The following is an 18,975-nucleotide window of genomic DNA, read 5'->3' as shown; positions in this document are numbered from 1 at the left end:
TTTATTTAATATAAATAAAGCCATGATGGACTACGCTGTACCACGCTACGAGCTACCCAGTCGGCACTTCTTTTCTAGAAAAGCCATCCCAACCCTCCACCAGCATGTAAAAGACCGCATTGTCCATGCACTCTGGCAATCTGTGAGTACAAAGGTGCACCTGACAACAGACGCATGGACCTGTAGGCATGGCCACGGAAGGTTACGTGTCCATTACGGCGCAATGGGTTAATGTGGTGGATGCATGGTCCACAGGGGACAGCCTACTAAGTCTGTCTGCAGTCCCTAATTCAAATTGTCCTCCACTGTCTAAATCTGAGCTTCAACCTTCAGGCTCTCATTAAGTGCTTTTTTAACCAAAAATTGGTGGTTGGGGCCTACTAACGGTGTCTGCCCCTCCCTGGTGTTTTTCCTCAACTGAATAAAGCTGAGCATCAACCTTCTGGCTCTCATTAAGTGCTGTTTTTTAAAAAATTGGTGGTTAGGGCCTACCAACGGTGTCTGCCCCTCCCTGGTGTTTTTCCTCAACTGAATAAAGCTGAGCTTCAACCTTCTGGCTTTCGGCCTATAGTATCAGATATTAAACTGCATTTGGCCTTCAACTTTGGTTACGGCCTACTAACGGTGTCTGCCCCTCCCTGGTGTTTTTCCTCAACTGAATAAAGCTGAGCTTCAACCTTCTGGCTCTCATTAAGTGCTGTTTTTAAAAAAATTGGTGGTTAGGACCTCTCCTCAGGCCCATAACCATGCCAGTGTACCAAGTACTGTAAAGTGCGACGCACTACACGAGAGTCAACCACCTTGGAGACTTCAAACTTCAAATTACCATCCACCAAGACTGGAGGTGGCATAGGCGCCGCGTCCACAGAACCCACCACCTTCTTTAGAAGAGACCTGTGGAACGTTGGGTATCTTATACACCGTAGGGAGATCCAATCGGTACGCTACTGGGTTAATGACGGCGGTGACCCTAAATGGACCAATAAACCGTGGACCCAATTTAAGGGATGGTATTTTGAGTCTTATGTTTTTTGTGGATAACCACACCCAGTCATCCACACTCAGGTCCGGACCTGGCACACGCTTACTGTCAGCCACACATTTGTACCTAGCACCCACACTCAACAGGCGCTGTTTAACTCTCCTCCAGACTGATGACAATTGTGCTCCTAACTGGTCCTCTGTTGTGAACTCTGTTTTTGGGCTCCCTCTTGTGGTCACAAGTGGTACTGTGAGTGCTGTCTTTGGGCTCCCTCTGGTGGCTCTTTGTGTCTTTCTGCAGGTCTGAGGCGGATCAGCTGTCTCGTTATCTGTTAGCTGGTTTCCTATTTAGCTCACCTGGACTTTCAGTGTTTGCCTGCTGTCTATGTATTCAGTGCTATCTTGATCTCTCCTGAATTCCTTCGCTATCAGTCTCTTCAAGAGAAGCTAAGTTTTCTGTTTGGTTATTTTTTGCTCATTAGTGTTCAATATTTTTCTTGGTTATTTACTTGTCCTTGTCCAGCTTGCTAATATGTGATTTCCTTGCTTGCTGGTAGCTCTAGGGGGCTGAGTTTCTCCCCTCACACCGTTAGTTGGTGTGGGGGTTCTTGTATTCTCAGCGTGGATATTTTGTATAGGGTTTTTTACTGACCGCACAGTTCCCTGCCTGTCTTCTGCTATCTAGTATTAGTGGGCCTCATTTGCTGAATCTGTTTTCATTTCTACGTTTTGTATTTTCCCCTTACCTCACCGTTAATATTTGTTGGGGGCTTACTATATCTTTGGGGTAATTTCTCTGAGGCAAGTGAGGTCTTACTTTCTCTATAGGGGTAGCAAGTTTCTCAGGCTGCATCGAGACATCCAGGAATTTAGGCACGTTCACCGGCTACCTTCAGTGTGTTTGGTTAGGATCAGGTTTTGCGGTCAGTCCAGTTACCACCTCCCTAGAGCTCGTTCTATGTTCAGTAACTTAGCTAGTTCATTCTGTGATCCTCAGCCACTAAGGATCATAACAGTACAGCAGGCCGTAAAGTGTTTAATGCATCGCAGAAGTGGGATAAGAGAAGTCCTGAGTACAAATTTTTTTTTTCCTCTCCCTTTGCTGCAGTCTGTCCAGCTTCTCTCATCCCCTTAATCTCTGGGTGGCTTTGAGTTCAGCTGCAGACATGGATATTCAGAGTCAGACTTCTAGTGTGGATCATCTTGCTGCAAGGGTGCAAAGCATTCAGGATTTTGTTGTTCACAGTCCTATGTCTGAGCCAAAAGTACGTATTCCTGAGTTGTTTTCTGGAGCTAGATCTAGGTTTCTGAATTTTAAGAATAATTGTAAATTATTTCTTTCTTTGAGACCTCGTTCCTCTGGTGATTCCGCTCAGCAAGTTAGAATTGTTATCTCCCTGTTACGTGGCGACCCTCAAGATTGGGCTTTCTCCCAGGCGCCAGGAGATCCTGCATTGCTGAATGTGGATGCGTTTTTTCTGGCGCTTGGTTTGCTTTATGAGGAACCTAATCTTGAGAACCAGGCAGAAAAGGCCTTGCTGGCTCTCTCTCAGGGCCAGGATGAAGCTGAGGTGTATTGTCAAAAATTTCGGAAATGGTCGGTGCTTACTCAATGGAATGAGTGTGCCCTGGCTGCAAATTTCAGAGAAGGTCTTTCTGAAGCCATTAAAAATGTTATGGTGGGGTTCCCCACGCCTGCAAGTCTGAATGACTCAATGGCTTTGGCCATTCAGATTGATCGGCGTTTGCGGGAGCGCAAATCTGCACACCATCTGGCGGTGTTTTCTGAACAGAGACCTGAGTCTATGCAATGTGACCGAATTCTGACCAGAATTGAGCAGCAAAATCATAGATGTCAAAATGGGTTGTGCTTTTACTGTGGTGATTCAACTCATGTTATCTCAGCATGCTCTAAGCGCGCAAAAAAAATCGCTAAATCTGTCACCGTTGGTACTATACAGCCTAAATTCATTTTGTCTGTTACTTTAATTTGTTTTTTGTCATCCTACTCGGTTATGGCTTTTGTGGATTCAGGTGCTGCCCTGAACCTGATGGATTTGTCGTTTGCCAGGCGCTGTGGTTTTGTTCTGGAGCCTTTAGAATGCCCTATTCCACTGAGGGGAATTGATGCTACACCATTGGCTGAGAATAAGCCTCAGTATTGGACTCAAGTGACCATGTGCATGACTCCTGTACATCAGGAGGTGATTCGCTTTCTTGTGCTGCATAATTTGCATGATGTTGTCGTTTTGGGTCTACCAGGGCTGCAGGCCCATAATCCAGTTCTGGATTGGAAAGCTATGTCTGTTTCAAGTTGGGGTTGCCAGGGGATTCATGGCGATGCTCCTTTGGTGTCAATTGCTTCTTCCACTCCTTCTGAGGTCCCTGAGTTTTTGTCGGACTACCAGGATGTATTTGATGAGCCCAGACCCGGTGCCCTGCCTCCTCACAGGGATTGTGATTGTGCTATAAATTTGATTCCTGGTAGTAAGTTCCCTAAGGGACGACTTTTTAATTTGTCTGTACCAGAACATGCCGCAATGCGGAGTTATATAAAGGAGTCTTTAGGGAAGGGACATATTCGCCCGTCCTCCTCCCTTCTTGGTGCAGGATTCTTTTTTGTGGCCAAAAAGGATGGTTCTCTGAGACCTTGTATAGATTATCGTCTTCTAAATAAAATCACGGTCAAATTTCAGTGTCCTTTGCCATTATTATCTGATCTGTTTGCTCGGATTAAGGGGTCCAGTTGGTTCACCAAGATAGATCTTCGTGGTGCGTATAACCTTGTGCGTATTAAGCAGGGGGATGAATGGAAAACAGCATTTAATACGCCCGAAGGCCATTTTGAGTACTTGGTGATGCCTTTAGGACTCTCTAATGCTCCTTCTGTGTTCCAGTCCTTCATGCATGACATCTTCCGAGAATATCTGGATAAATTTATGATTGTGTATCTGGATGACATTTTGGTCTTTTCTGAGGACTGGGAGTCCCATGTGAAGAAGGTCAGGATGGTGTTTCAGGTCATGCGTGCTAATGCCTTATTTGTGAAGGGCTCAAAATGTCTCTTCGGAGTACAGAAGGTTTCCTTTTTGGGTTTTATTTTTTCTCCTTCTACTATTGAGATGGACCCAGTCAAGGTCCAGGCTATTCATGACTGGACTCAGCCTACATCTGTTAAGAGTCTTCAGAAGTTCTTGGGTTTTGCTAATTTTTACCGTCGCTTCATTGCTAATTTTTCTGGCGTGGTTAAACCCTTGACGGATTTGACCAAGAAGGGTTCTGATGTGACTAATTGGTCTCCTGCAGCCATGGAAGCCTTTCGGGAGCTGAAGCGCCGGTTTTCTTCGGCTCCAGTTTTGTGTCAGCCTGATGTCTCTCTTCCTTTTCAGGTCAAGGTTGATGCTTCTGAGATTGGAGCAGGGGCTGTTTTGTCGCAGAGAAGCTCTGATTGCTCTGTGATGAAACCTTGTGCTTTCTTTTCAAGAAAGTTTTCGCCTGCCGAGCGGAATTATGATGTTGGTAATCGGGAATTGTTGGCTATGAAGTGGGCATTTGAGGAGTGGCGACATTTGCTCGAGGGAGCTAAGCATCGTGTGGTGGTCTTGACTGATCACAAAAATCTGATTTATCTCGAGTCTGCCAAGCGGCTGAATCCTAGACAGGCTCGTTGGTCGTTGTTTTTCTCCCGTTTCGATTTTGTGGTCTCGTACCTGCCTGGTTCAAAGAACGTGAAGGCTGATGCTCTTTCTAGGAGTTTTGTGCCTGACTCTCCGGGAGTTTCAGAGCCGGCTGGTATCCTCAGAGAGGGAGTGATTTTGTCTGCCATTTCCCCAGATTTGCGACGAGTGCTGCAGAAATTTCAGGTGGATAGACCTGACCGTTGCCCACCAGAGAGACTGTTTGTCCCAGATAGATGGACCAGCAGAGTTATTTCCGAGGTTCATTCTTCGGTGTTGGCAGGCCATCCTGGGATTTTTGGTACCAGAGATTTGGTGGCTAGGTCCTTCTGGTGGCCTTCCTTGTCGCGGGATGTGCGTTCCTTTGTGCAGTCCTGTGGGATTTGTGCTCGGGCTAAGCCTTGCTGTTCTCATGCCAGCGGTTTGCTTTTGCCTTTGCCTGTCCCGAAGAGGCCTTGGACGCACATTTCCATGGATTTTATTTCGGATCTTACAGTCTCTCAGAGAATGTCTGTCATCTGGGTGGTGTGTGATCGTTTTTCCAAAATGGTCTATTTGGTGCCCTTGCCTAAGATGCCTTCCTCCTCCGATTTGGTTCCTCTATTTTTTCAGAATGTGGTTCGCTTGCACGGCATCCCTGAAAATATTGTGTCTGACAGAGGATCCCAGTTTGTGTCCAGATTTTGGCGGATCTTTTGTGCTAAGATGGGCATTGATTTGTCTTTTTCGTCGGCCTTCCATCCTCAGATGAATGGCCAAACCGAGCGAACTAATCAGACCTTGGAAACTTATTTAAGATGTTTTGTTTCTGCTGATCAGGATGATTGGGTGACTTTTTTGCCATTGGCCGAGTTTGCCCTTAATAATCGGGCTAGTTCTGCTACTTTGTTTTCGCCTTTTTTCTGCAATTCTGGTTTCCATCCTCGTTTTTCCTCGGGTCAGGTTGAGCCTTCTGACTGTCCTGGGGTGGATTCGGTGGTGGATAGGTTGCAGCAGATTTGGAACCATGTGGTGGACAATTTGAAGTTGTCACAGGAGAAGGCTCAGCGCTTTGCCAACCGCCGTCGCGGTGTGGGTCCCCGAATTCGTGTTGGGGATTTGGTATGGCTGTCTTCTCGGTATGTTCCTATGAAGGTCTCCTCTCCTAAGTTCAAGCCTCGCTTCATCGGTCCTTATAAGATTTTGGAAATCCTTAACCCGGTGTCATTTCGTTTGGACCTCCCAGCGTCGTTTGCCATTCTTAACGTGTTCCATAGGTCTTTGTTGTGGAGGTATGTGGTGCCTGTGGTTCCTTCTGTTGAGCCCCCTGCCCCGGTGCTGGTTGAGGGTGAATTGGAGTACGTGGTGGAGAAGATCTTGGATTCTCGTATTTCTAGACGGAGGCTTCAGTATTTGGTTAAGTGGAAGGGCTATGGTCAGGAGGATAATTCCTGGGTTGTCGCCTCTGATGTTCATGCGGCCGATTTGGTTCATGCCTTCCATGTGGCTCATCCTGATCGCCCTGGGGGTTTTGATGAGGGTTCGGTGACCCCTCCTCAAGGGGGGGGTACTGTTGTGAACTCTGTTTTTGGGCTCCCTCTTGTGGTCACAAGTGGTACTGTGTGAGTGCTGTCTTTGGGCTCCCTCTGGTGGCTCTTTGTGTCTTTCTGCAGGTCTGAGGCGGATCAGCTGTCTCGTTATCTGTTAGCTGGTTTCCTATTTAGCACACCTGGACTTTCAGTGTTTGCCTGCTGTCTATGTATTCAGTGCTATCTTGATCTCTCCTGAATTCCTTCGCTATCAGTCTCTTCAAGAGAAGCTAAGTTTTCTGTTTGGTTATTTTTTGCTCATTAGTGTTCAATATTTTTCTTGGTTATTTACTTGTCCTTGTCCAACTTGCTAATATGTGATTTCCTTGCTTGCTGGTAGCTCTAGGGGGCTGAGTTTCTCCCCTCACACCGTTAGTTGGTGTGGGGGTTCTTGTATTCTCAGCGTGGATATTTTGTATAGGGTTTTTTACTGACCGCACAGTTCCCTGCCTGTCTTCTGCTATCTAGTATCAGTGGGCCTCATTTGCTGAATCTGTTTTCATTTCTACGTTTTGTATTTTCCCCTTACCTCACCGTTAATATTTGTTGGGGGCTTACTATATCTTTGGGGTCATTTCTCTGAGGCAAGTGAGGTCTTACTTTCTCTATAGGGGTAGCAAGTTTCTCAGGCTGCGTCGAGACGTCCAGGAATTTAGGCACGTTCACCGGCTACCTTCAGTGTGTTTGGTTAGGATCAGGTTTTGCGGTCAGTCCAGTTACCACCTCCCTAGAGCTCGTTCTATGTTCAGTAACTTAGCTAGTTCATTCCGTGATCCTCAGCCACTAAGGATCATAACAGTCCTCCTCCGGAACGCCGGAAGAGCCCCTCTGACTCAAAGTACAAAATTGAGGATGTAGCCCGTAAACACAAAAAAACGGAGACTCCCCAGATGACTCCTGGCGGTGATTATTGATGGCAAACTCAGCCAAAGGAAGAAAGGTAGACCACTCCTCCTGGTTATCAGAGACAAAGCAGCGTAGGTACTGTTCTAAATTTTGGTTCATACGCTCAGTCTGACCATTTGACTGAGGATGAAACGCCGAAGAATGAGACAACTTGATCCCCAGCCGTGAGCAAAATGCTTTCCAAAATCTTGCCACAAACTGAGACCCCCTATCAGACACGATGTCAGACGGAACCCCATGAAGTCTGACCACCTCTTGCACAAATACCTGAGCCAGAGTCTTAGCGTTAGGCAATGAAGGCAAAGACACAAAGTTCGACATTTTAGAAAACCGATCAACAATCACCAAGATGACCGTGTTCCCAGCTGATGAGGGCAAATCAGTGATGAAATCCATGGAGATTTCCGTCCATGGTTTACTAGGTACCTCAAGAGGAAGTAGTGTGCCAACAGGACGGGAGCGGGGCGTCTTAGCCCTAGCGCACGTGGTACAAGCTGACACGTATGAGACCACGTCCTGTCAGATCTTGGGCCACCAAAACCGACGTGACACCAACTCCAAGGTACCTCTAAGCCCTGGGTGGCCAGCCAGGACAGCATCATGATGCTCCGCCAAAACCTTTAAGCGGAGATGAAGCGGTACAAAAGATTTGTTGATGGGAAGCTCAGGTGGTACCTCCTCCTGAGCCTCGGTAATCTCAGCCTCAACCTCGGTAGTGAGAGCCAAAACCACAACACCCTTTAGGAGGATGGGTACTGGATCCTACCGAGGATCTCCCCCCGGAAAACACCTGGACAGGGCATCCGCCTTAGTGTTTTTAGACCCCGGTCTGTAAGTGACAACAAAATTGAACCGCGTGAAAAACAATGCCCAGCGAGCCTGCCTGGGGGACAGACGCTTGGCTGACTCCAAATACAGCAGATTCTTATGATCGGTAATACAGTTACCTGATGTACCGACCCCTCCAAGAAGTGTCGCCATTCCTCAAAGGCAAACTTAATTGCCAACAACTCCCTGTTGCCGATATCGTAGTTACGTTCGGCGGACGACAGTTTCTTGGAGAAATAGACGCACGGATGCAAACCACTCAAAGATGAGCCTTGAGATAGTACTGCCCCCACACCAACCTCAGACGCATCTACTTCCACAACAAAGGGTTTTGATACGTCTGGCTTCACAAGAATGGGGGCTGAAACAAAAAACTGTTCTTAAGAAATTCAAATGCGCGCACAGCAGCCTCAGGCCAAACGGAGAAATTGGTACCCTTTTTAGTCATGTCAGTTAGCGGTTTAGCAATGATGGAAAAATCCTTGATAAATTTCCTGTAGTAGTTAGAAAACCCAAGGAACCGCTGAAGTGCTTTCAGGTTATCAGGACGTTCCCAATGCAGCACCGCTTGCACCTTAGCGGCGTCCATTTTAAAACCAGAAGCAGACACAATATAACCCAAGAAAGGCAACTCTTGAACAGAAAATACACATTTCTCAAGTTTAGCATACAGCTTATTCTCTCTGAGAAACTGTAACACCTGCCTGACATGATCTATATGAGCATCACAGTCGCAAGAATATATGAGAATGTCATCTAGGTACACGATAACGAATTTCCCCAAAACATGCGAGAACACATCATTGATGAAATGTTGGAACACTGCAGGTGCGTTAGTCAACCCAAATGGCATCACCAAATTTTCAAAATGACCCTCAGGGGTATTAAAAGCCGTCTTCCACTCATCACCTTGACGGACTCTTATGAGGTTGTACGTCCCCCTGAGGTCAAGCTTGGTAAACCACTTAGCACCTGCCACCTGGTTGAATAAATCTGGTATCAGTGGCATAGGGTATGGATCACGAACCGTAATCTGGTTCAACTCCCTGAAATCCAAACACGGGCGTAATCTGCCATCTTTCTTCTTCACGAAGAAGAACCCTGCTGCCACCGGCGAGGATGACGGCCTGATGTGCCCTTTGCTCAAGCTTTCAGCAATGTAATCTTTTAACGCTTGTCTCTCCGGACCGGAGATGTTAAACATCCTTGCTTTAGGCAATTTGGCCCCAGGTTTAAACCTGATAGAACAGTCATAGGGACGATGTGGCGGCAACTCTGAAAAACCCTTCTCAGAGAACACATCCACAAAATCCAGAAGTGACTCCGGAACGCTTGAAGTCACCGCAACCACACATGTGGCCAGGCAATTTTCCTGGCAGAACTCGCTCCACTGAATTATGTCCTGAGTTTTCCAGTCAATTACCGGGTTGTGCATAGACAACCAAGGAAAACCCAAAACCACCTGAGCAGGAAGATTCCTGAGCACCTTACATGTAACCCGCTCAGAATGTAAAACCCCAATGTGGAGTTTCACCTCAGCCACAAATTCAGTAATCTCCCCCTGAGAGAGAGGAGCAGCATTGATGGTGACCACGCGGATAGGATGAGACAGTTTTTCAATCCTAAAACCTGCTGTGCGCGCAAACTCCTCATCAATGAGATTTGTGGCTGAACCACTATCCACAAAAACAGTAATTGGCAGCTCACTGCCAGCGATAAAAACCTTAGCAGGGAGCATGCATTGAGAAACCACCATGGAGGATATACTTAAGCTCAGATTGGTCTCCTCCACACCCTCTGAGCTTAGAAGTTTTCCACCGTTGCGTTTTTCTTAGACAGCAGAGGACAGATGTTAATAAGATGACCAGTTTTACCACAGTAAAAACAGGCTCCCTGCTTCCTGAGGTCAGGGGCTCGACGCTTCACATGTGACACCCCTGCGATTTGCATAGGCTCCGTGGGCTCACCTGCAGCAACCTCACGTGAACCTAAACCCTCTCCCATAGACGGATCTCATGCTCCCCCTGACGCAAACGGCGATCAATGCGGACAACCAGACTCATAGCGGAATCTAGAGAAGCAGGAGTCTCGTACATCAGAAGGGATTTTTTAACCCTTCCAGAAATCCCATGTATAAACTGACTCCGCAATGCTGGATCGTTCCATTGTGTATCGATCGCCCAGCGACGAAATTCAGAACAGTAATCCTCTGCAACTCACTCCCCCTGGCGAATAGTGCGTATCTTAGATTCTGCTAGAGCCATTCTGTCAGGTTCATCGTAGATTTTTCCAAGAGAGGAAAAAAACTCTCCACAGAGTCAAATGCAGCAGAATCAGATGGCAAAGAAAACGCCCATGCTTGGGGATCCCCGCTTAACAATGACAACACCAGGCCCACACGCTGAGCCTCATTACCCGAGGAGATCGGGCGCATACGGAAATATAGTTTGCAAGCTTCACGAAAAGAAGCTTTCCTCGCCGTCTGCTTCCCGCACTGACTGTGAGCGCCGGCCGTAAAGTGAAAGCAGAGCACAGCAGTGACGTCACCGCTCTGCTGTGCCTTACGGCTGGCACTCACAGTCAGTGCGGGAAGCAGACGGCGAGGGACGTGTGACAGACAGCAGAAGGTGAGTATGTAGTGTTTGTTTTTTTACATTTACAATGGTAACCAGGGAAAAACATCGGGTTACTAAGCGCGGCCCTGCGCTTAGTAACCCGATATTTACCCTGGTTACCACTGTAAAACATCGCTGGCATCGTTGTTTTGGCTGTCAAACACGACGATACACGCCGATCTGACGACCAAATAAAGTTCTGAACTTTTTTCCCTGGTTTTTCCATGTTTACCCTGGTTACCCGGGGACCTTGGCATCGTTGATCGCTGGAGAGCTGTCTTTGTGACAGCTCCCCAGCGACCAAACGGCGACGCTGCAGTGATCGGCATCGTTGTCGATATCGCTGCAGCGTCGTTTAGTGTGAAGGTACCTTTAGAGTTAAATTCCTGACTTGGGCGGTTCCAAAATTTCCCCCAGACACCTCCTTGCTTAGAGACATTGGCCTCTGTGGTTGCTGCCTAATCCTCATTGCCAACAAGCACACAAAATGGTAACCTGTCATCTGCAGCCTGCAACGAGGATTCTTTGGAAGCAACCTGGCTGTTGCCCTGACAACCAAACGTCCTCCCTTTCCCCCACAAGAACCAAAATAATGCAAAGTCCTGGCCTATTATAATAGGGTGCAATAGGTCATTGACCATGCCGACCTCATGGGACTCAGTGCCACAGTTTGTGTTTATGACAACTTGGGCCACAGGGTAGTCCTTAGTGTCGACATGGATACAGCAGATGCCCAGTCTCTTTCCAAGACTCAGCCGATGGGGAATTGTGGCCCTCACTAGGGTTGCCAAACTCAACGAGTCCAGCAGACCAGTCATTTGCACCCTGTTTACTGTCATGGGGCCCTCACCTGGTTGAAGGATAGTAATGCAGGATATGCAAAATATGAGCAACGCAGTCCTATGCTGCAGTCCATTGTCTCTTTGGTCAGGGGGCAATGGGCGGCTATGTGATCTGGGGTATCATAACATAATCATAACACCTTCAACAAATTATACTATTGGATGGGGTCTTTGACTCAAATAACTCCTGGGCTCATGTAAGTCCCCCTCTCTTTTGGTGTCCACTCCCCTTTGTGAACCCGGTATGGTGATGCTCCGACCTCTTGCTTCTCCAAGGAATTCTCCACAGCCTGGTACGTCTATACCAGGCTCACTAGGTCATCGCCATTACAGGGATCTTGCTGGGCAACCCAGGATTTCACCGGCCTTGGTAGAGAGTGTGTTAACTTGTCCATGACAACATTCTCCACCATCTGTGCTGGGGAGGAGGATTCAGGTTGCAACCATTTTTGGACCAGGTGTAGGAGGTCAAACATTTGGGACCGGGAGGGTTGTCACTGCGATAGGCCCACTGGTGCACCCTTTGCACCCAAACAGCCAGAGTCACTCCTAAGCATGCCAAGATCTCAGCCTTTAACTTGGCATACTCATTTACATCCTGCAACACCAGGTCTTAATGTGCCTTTTGCGGTTCACCTGGCGAAATATAGCGAAAGAACCTCCGCCCACTACTCCAGAGGCAATTTCTCCCACTCCTCCACCCTTTCAAACACCACCAGAAACACCTCGACGTCATCACCAGGGGTCATCTTTTGCAATGCTCTTCTTACTGTCTTCCACATGTGAGAGTCATCACCGGGGTTTGGGGTTGGGGTGGTTGCCCTGCCACAATTTGCCTCGGTTGGGAGTTCCATTTGCTGTCGGTGCTGCTGCTGCATCTGCTGTTTCCACTGCTGCTGCTGCTGATGTTGCTGCTGCTATATCTGTTGCTGCTGGAGATTAGCCTGCATAAGTTGCTTTATCAATTTCTCCATGTTGTCAGATTTCGCTCTTGCAGCCACTTTTACCCAGGACATACAATATCTGTGAGGTAGTCACACTGCCCTGTGGGATTCGTGCCCATGCTTCTAGCGCCAATTATAGATATCTGTACTCACTTAGCTGCTCTTGAGGTAGGCACAGCAAGCAGTATTGCTGCAATTGTAAGGGGTTACAAGGACTATGCTATGTTGCACCCCTAACCCCTTAAACATGTATTCATTTGCAATGTATTAATGTATGCTGCTGTATGTATATATGTTTATATATGTATCTTCTTGCTGTACAATGCATATTATAAGGACAGTGCAGTTAGTGCTAAAGCCACTAGATGAGGGTACAGAGTCCTTAGTCTAGTCACCCTGTAAATAGTTAACCATAGGATGGGTTTGCGCAGAATAAGTCAGGAAGGTCTTGCTGTATTAGTCAGTCAGGGGGTCAGACCCCTTGGTGCTCAGATGGGCTACATGCCCGAGCTGCCAGATAACTCCATAACGTTTAAGCATGTGCTCTGTCATCTAGGGTACACAGAGAAGATCACAGTACAGCAGAGCCTATAGTAGACGAAGGAAGGAAGAAGAGGAAGATAAAGAGGTCACCTTAAAAGTGTACGGGCAGGTCGCTCCAGAATGTGGCGGATAGCTTCGTGGGCTGAATATCTGATGTCTGGGCAAAAAGGGCAGACAGATGCTTCACCCTAGTGATGCTTTACAGGGAGGACACTGAGGGGCCGTCTAAGATGCCCCCACCCGAGGAAACACTTAGTGATGCAGGAAACAGTGAAGGGAAAGATGAAGTGATATGCTGTATCAACTGTGATGGTAATGCTGGAAACTACTTGGATGTGCTGTGTCCAGAAGTAAATAAAATTGTTGAGTTAAGAGTTTCCCTGGACTGTGTCTCCATTCCCTGGGATCCAGAAGCAGCAGCATGCCAGTGCAGCAAAGGGGACACTGACAGCACAGTGAGTACCGACCGTATTATGCAGATTAAGAAGCACCTTTTTCATGTAGAGGGAGGCCAGGGTATACAATACCCGAAAAGCTCAGCCATGACTACTGCCCTAGCCGCCCTTTACACAATGTCCAGGCAAGTGTATTTAAAGTTGCAGGAGTCACACACCTCTGCTAATCCTCCTCCTGCTCTTGCCTGTTCGCAGCCAGTGTGGCACTGTGTCCTGAGTGCCAGTGTTCAGTGTCAGGATGTAGCAAACACCGAAGCTGCAACAGTTGATATACATATAGTCCTAACATTGCACAGCAACACCTGTGAGGACACAGTTGGTGCGTTGACCTCTGTTGTCCTCACTCACTAGCCATGATATTTATGTAAGTAAGCACAATGAAGACTCAAGGGTACCCCTCTTTGAATTGACTCAAAGTCACAACTTCTCTAAAACCCTCCTTGCTTATGTTATAGCAATGAAGTCACATTGCCTGCTGCTGTATATTTAATTCTGTTTGGTGGAGCTTATCAACTTCACTTGTTCTAATATAACCACTTCAAATCGAGCAATTCATCTAATAAATAAGCAAAATATATTTTAATGCAATTGAAATCAGACTTTACCTTGTAAAGAGATTCTTCTGAATTTTGGTAAGATTGGTATAAGGACTGTTTCCACTTTTCAAATATATGAAAGCCTCACAAGCTACACCAGGAGGTCTAATGCAGTAGAAGAACTCTCCATATCTTTTATCCACGTAGTTGCATTTCTCTTCTTTTGTTTCTAAGGAAAAGCCACATTTTGTCTCAACCTCTTGACTTTTGTTAAGGAATTTCCCGGTATATTTGATATATTTGTATCCATGATTCCTTGACTTCCATAAAGCAGAGACTCCTTCACTGGGATGCATTAAGAGAACAGAGATCTTCACTTCACCTTCCCAAAATAGAGTAAAATACACATTATAGGTCCCATTGTTAAAATCTTTAATCTCCCCAGAGGCTCCAGCTTCAAGTTTTAGTGAATAAATATGAGCTCGTAAGAAATCTCCTCCATTGTTTTTCTTTTCACCCAAGTAGTTATACATCTCCAGCCGAACTGTTATGGTGTCTCCAACACAGTAAGTAGGTTTCTCATCTACAATGGTTGCCTTGCTATTTTTTGCACTGGTTGTTACATTTAAATATGTAAAATCCACATTTGGAACAGTTCGATTTATGAGACTCATTAGCTCACTTATTTGCACCTCTATACTCTTTGGTTCACTTGACTGGGTTGTTTTTTGTGCCTGTTTCCACATAGAGATATACTGGCTGTGAAGGTTTGTAAAGTCCTTCTGCTGATGAAAAATTAGTAATATTTGCTATGTTACACAAGTTAAGATCTTGTGAAAAGCATGATTACTAATCTCATGAAAAACCTACCTTAAGATGAATGATGAAGCTAAGCAAGGTGATGAAAAGTATTGCAAAACTGAAAATTATCATAAACCGAATTGTGTTAGACTTAGACATTCTGTTGATTCACCTGAAAAAATAAATAAAAGAGATAACATCAATTGGTACATCATCCAAAGGGTGAAATATCTGTTTTCCTGAAACCTCATATAACTGTGGAATAGACAGTTTGAAAACCAAGCAGCATGATGAAGATCATGTCAAAGACATGAATGTCACTTCTACCTGTACCCTCATTGCTCCCTAAATGGGTTGTCCCATGAACAAAGTACATTTAAATCAATAGATCTTAGAATAAGTTCCACAGTTGTATGTGTTAAAAAAAAAATGTTCCTGTGCTGAGATAATCTTATAAATGTGCCCCTGCTATGTACTATACAAGAAAAAGATATGCATAACAATGGGATCAACCTTGACTAATAATCTTTATTAAGTACATCAATACAAAAAGGCACAGGAAGACACACAATTTAAAAACACTTAAAAGCCCATATGGCAAGAAAAAAAACAGATCAAACATGGTCCAACCCAGGCGATAAGTAGGCGTAAAGACAATCATATTAACATTTTATGACATCCGCATGACCTGAATAATGGGTACAGATATAAAATATGTTGATATCAATGATCAGGTATAATGTATCACTTCCAAACACCAGTAGCTAGATAATAAATAAAGTTCCAATGTGCTGCCAGCTAGACCTGTGAATACATAATAACAATAAAGCCTGTAGAAAAAATAAGCATATACATCACAGTCACTATTCAATATTGTATGAATAGAAACAACATATCCATGAAGCCACTAAATGCCAAAGAGATCCTCAGCCTCCCCATGGATTGCATTTAGCACTTTATCATCACAGTACCTCATGACCACCTGGATTCTCTGGGCTATTTCCTCCCAGATAAAAAACCTCCTTTTTTTGAGTAACAGGATCGGATCTCTTTGGCATTTTGTGGCTTCATGGATATGTTGTTTCTATCCATACAATATTGAATAGTGACTGTGATGTGTATGCTTATTTTTTCTACAGGCTTTATTGTTATTAGCTATTCACAGGTCTAGCTGGCAGCACATTGGAACTTTATTTATTAACAAAGACCAATATAAAAGACAAGACAACAATAGGAGAACAATAACTAATTAGATCAAATAGGAAATAATGAATAAATGAAAAAAATAAAAACAAATATAACACAACACACATCTTTACAGCATAAGCACTGTTCACAATGATGATCTTGTATGTGGGCATATCTTTGTCAATTAAGTCCAAAAAAACTCAATTGGAGCAAGGACTCAGTCTTTTCCCACATTCCTTGTGCTTCCATCTACTGTCCTATCCATAAACCACATGGTAATCAGCATTGACACTCATCAGGTATCAGACCACACACAGATGGAGAAATACACATATACATGATAGCTACATGTCATGTCGGACGCTATTCACACTAGGGCGTCTGACAGACAGTGGTAATTCCACATTCGTCCACTATACGCTCAGTGGCGCCTGCTAGACTTTATCCAGGCTGTCCGGGGTTAATCTAGCTGGTAATCGGGTTGGAGGCTGGGTCACGCCCGTGGCCTTTAAATAGTCATTCTGGACTTTGGGCGTTGCCGATTATAGCTTGTGTCTTGTGCCTGGTGATCTCGGTCTGGAGTGGTGGTCTAGGAGAAGAAATATCGTATCTGGTGGTGTATTATCCTTTGTCATATTTCTTCTTCCTATATTTGTATTTGTTTTGCCCTGTGCACATTATAATGTTTTCCTGTGAGTCTGCGGCGTGGTGCGTTTTTAGTTTTCACTGTCTGTGCTTTCTGTAGGGGTTGGTGTGTGGTCTAATCACTGGGTGGCGGGTGGAGGTTTCAGCATAGGACTAAAACAGGAGTCAGGGTCAGGCCTGGCGGCCCAGACAAGCACATTATCAGTGTAAATTCTGGGAGAGGGACAGACAGGGTTTTCCCTAGTCTGAGGGATATCGCAGGGGCCCGGGTAATCAGCTGTAGTCTACCCAGTACCCGCAAGACATTATAATCGGCCCAAATAAATTTTGGATGCCATGGATCCCATGATTTCCATAACCCGCCAGTTGGAGGCGCTGTTCTTACAGGTCACTGAGTTGAAGGGGGCAGTTCAGCAACAGGGTCTTGTAGTATCTAATGTGCCAGCTAAAAATGCAGGTAGAGTTGCAGAGCCAAAGATTCCTTTACCTGAGAGGTTTGCTGGGGAACGCAGTAAATTTGTTGTTTTTCATGAGGCTTGCAAATTATATTTTCGTATGCGCCTGGTTTCCTCAGGTAATGAGGCTCAGCGTGTGGGCCTGGTATTGTCATTACTGAACGGAGACTCCCAAGCATGGGCATTTTCATTACCATCTGATTCAGCTGCATTTAACTCAGTGGAGATTTTTTTTTCTGCTCTTGGGCTCATATATGATGATCCTGACAGATTGGCTCTAGCAGAATCTAAAATATGTGCTCTCTGCCAGGGGGAGCGAATGGCGGAGGATTACTGTTCTGAATTTCGCCGCTGGGCGGTGGACACTAGTGTTGAGCATTCCGATACCGCAAGTATTGGGTATCGGCCGATACTTGCGGTATCGGAATACCGAGTTCCGATACTTTTGTGATATCGGAAATCGGATCCATATTAGTGTAAAAAACAAAGAACTAAAATAAAAAATATGGATACACTCACCTCTCCGGCGGCCCCTGGACCTTACCGCTGTAACCGGCAGCCTCCGTTCCTAAGAATGAGCGCGTGAAGGGCCTGCGATGACGTCGCGGCTTGTGATTGGTCGGTGAGCGGTCACGTGAGGGGAGTATATCAATATTTTTATTTTATTTTAATTCTTTATTTTTTACATTAATATGGATCCCAGGGCCTGAAGGAGAGTTTCCTCTCCTTCAGACCCTGGGATCCATCCAGGATACCTTCCGATACTTGAGTCCCATTGACTTGTATTGGTATCGGTATCGGCGATATCCGATATTTTTCAGGTATCGGCTGATACTATCCGATACCGATACTTTCAAGTATCGGAAGGTATCGCTCAACACTAGTGGACACGCAATGGAATGACCCGGCGCTGCGGAGTCAGTTTGTACATGGGGTTTCGAGAAGGGTTAAACAAGCCCTCCTGATGTATGAGACTCCTGCTTCTCTAGAGTCTGCTAGGAGTCTTGTTGTCCGCATTGATCGCCGTTTGCATCAGGGGGTGCAAGAGATGCCGATTATGGGGGAGGGCATAGGTGCACGTGAGGTTGCTGCAGGTGAGTCAACGGAGCCTATGCAAATCGCAGGGGTGTCACATCATCGAGCCCCCTCACTCAGGAAGCAGGGAGCCTGTTTTTGCTGTGGTAAAAAGGGCATTATGTTAATGCTTGTCCTCTGTTTTTTAAGAAAAGCGCAACGGTGGAAAACTACTAAGCTCAGAGGGTGTGGAGGAGGCCAATCTGAGCTTATGCATATCCTCCATGGTGGTCTCTCAATGTATGCTTCCTGCCAGAGTTAAGGTCGCTGGCAGAGAGCTGCCAATCACTGTTTTTGTGGATAGTGGGTCGGCCACTAATCTCATTGATGAGGAGTTTGCGCGCACGGCCGGGTTCACGGTCGAAAAACTGCCTCATCCTATCCGGGTGGTCACCATCAATGCTACTCCACTCCCACAGGGGGAGATTACTGAGTTTGTGGCTGAGGTTAAACTCCACATTGGGGTCCTACATTCTGAGCAAGTTACATGTAGGGTGCTCAGTAATCTTCCTGCACAAATGGTTCTGGGTTTTCCACGGTTGTCTATGCACAACCTGGTGATTGACTGGAAAACTCAGGACATAATTCAGTGGAGCGGATTCTGCCAGGAGAATTGCCTGGCCACATGTGTGTCCACTGTGACTCCTAGCATTCCTGAGTCACTGCTGGATTTCGCAGATGTGTTCTCTGAGAAGGGTTGCTCAGAATTGCCACAACATCGACCCTATGACTGTACTATTAGGTTTAAACCAGGGGCCAAATTGCCAAAAGCTAGGATGTTTAACATCTCTGGTTCCGAGAGGCAAGCTTTAAAAGACTACATTGCTGAGAGTTTGAGCAAAGGGCACATCAGGCCTTCGTCCTCACCGGTGGCAGCGGGGTTCTTCTTCGTTAAGAAAGATGGCGGACTACGCCCG

General features: G+C 46.0%; 1 protein-coding gene across 1 annotated transcript in view; it reads right to left on the bottom strand.

Moving 5' to 3' along the window:
* The window catches only part of LOC143765634 (NXPE family member 2-like), a 193,390-nt gene extending 178,537 nt beyond the window's left edge, over positions 1–14,853 (bottom strand). Inside the window, exons 1-2 of the mRNA XM_077252482.1 lie at positions 14,766–14,853; positions 13,965–14,680 (exon numbers count right to left, since the gene is read on the bottom strand). Coding sequence (XP_077108597.1) covers positions 13,965–14,680; positions 14,766–14,828 — 779 coding nt within the window. The 5' untranslated portion in view covers positions 14,829–14,853. The remainder of the gene's footprint in view (positions 1–13,964; positions 14,681–14,765) is intronic.
* Between the last annotated feature and the right edge of the window lie 4,122 nt (positions 14,854–18,975).

The sequence above is a fragment of the Ranitomeya variabilis genome, chromosome 4 (assembly GCF_051348905.1).
Source record: "Ranitomeya variabilis isolate aRanVar5 chromosome 4, aRanVar5.hap1, whole genome shotgun sequence".
Taxonomy (NCBI): domain Eukaryota; kingdom Metazoa; phylum Chordata; class Amphibia; order Anura; family Dendrobatidae; genus Ranitomeya; species Ranitomeya variabilis.
The sequence above is the reverse complement of the archived record's forward strand: the minus strand, read 5'-3'. Positions and strand labels throughout refer to the sequence as shown.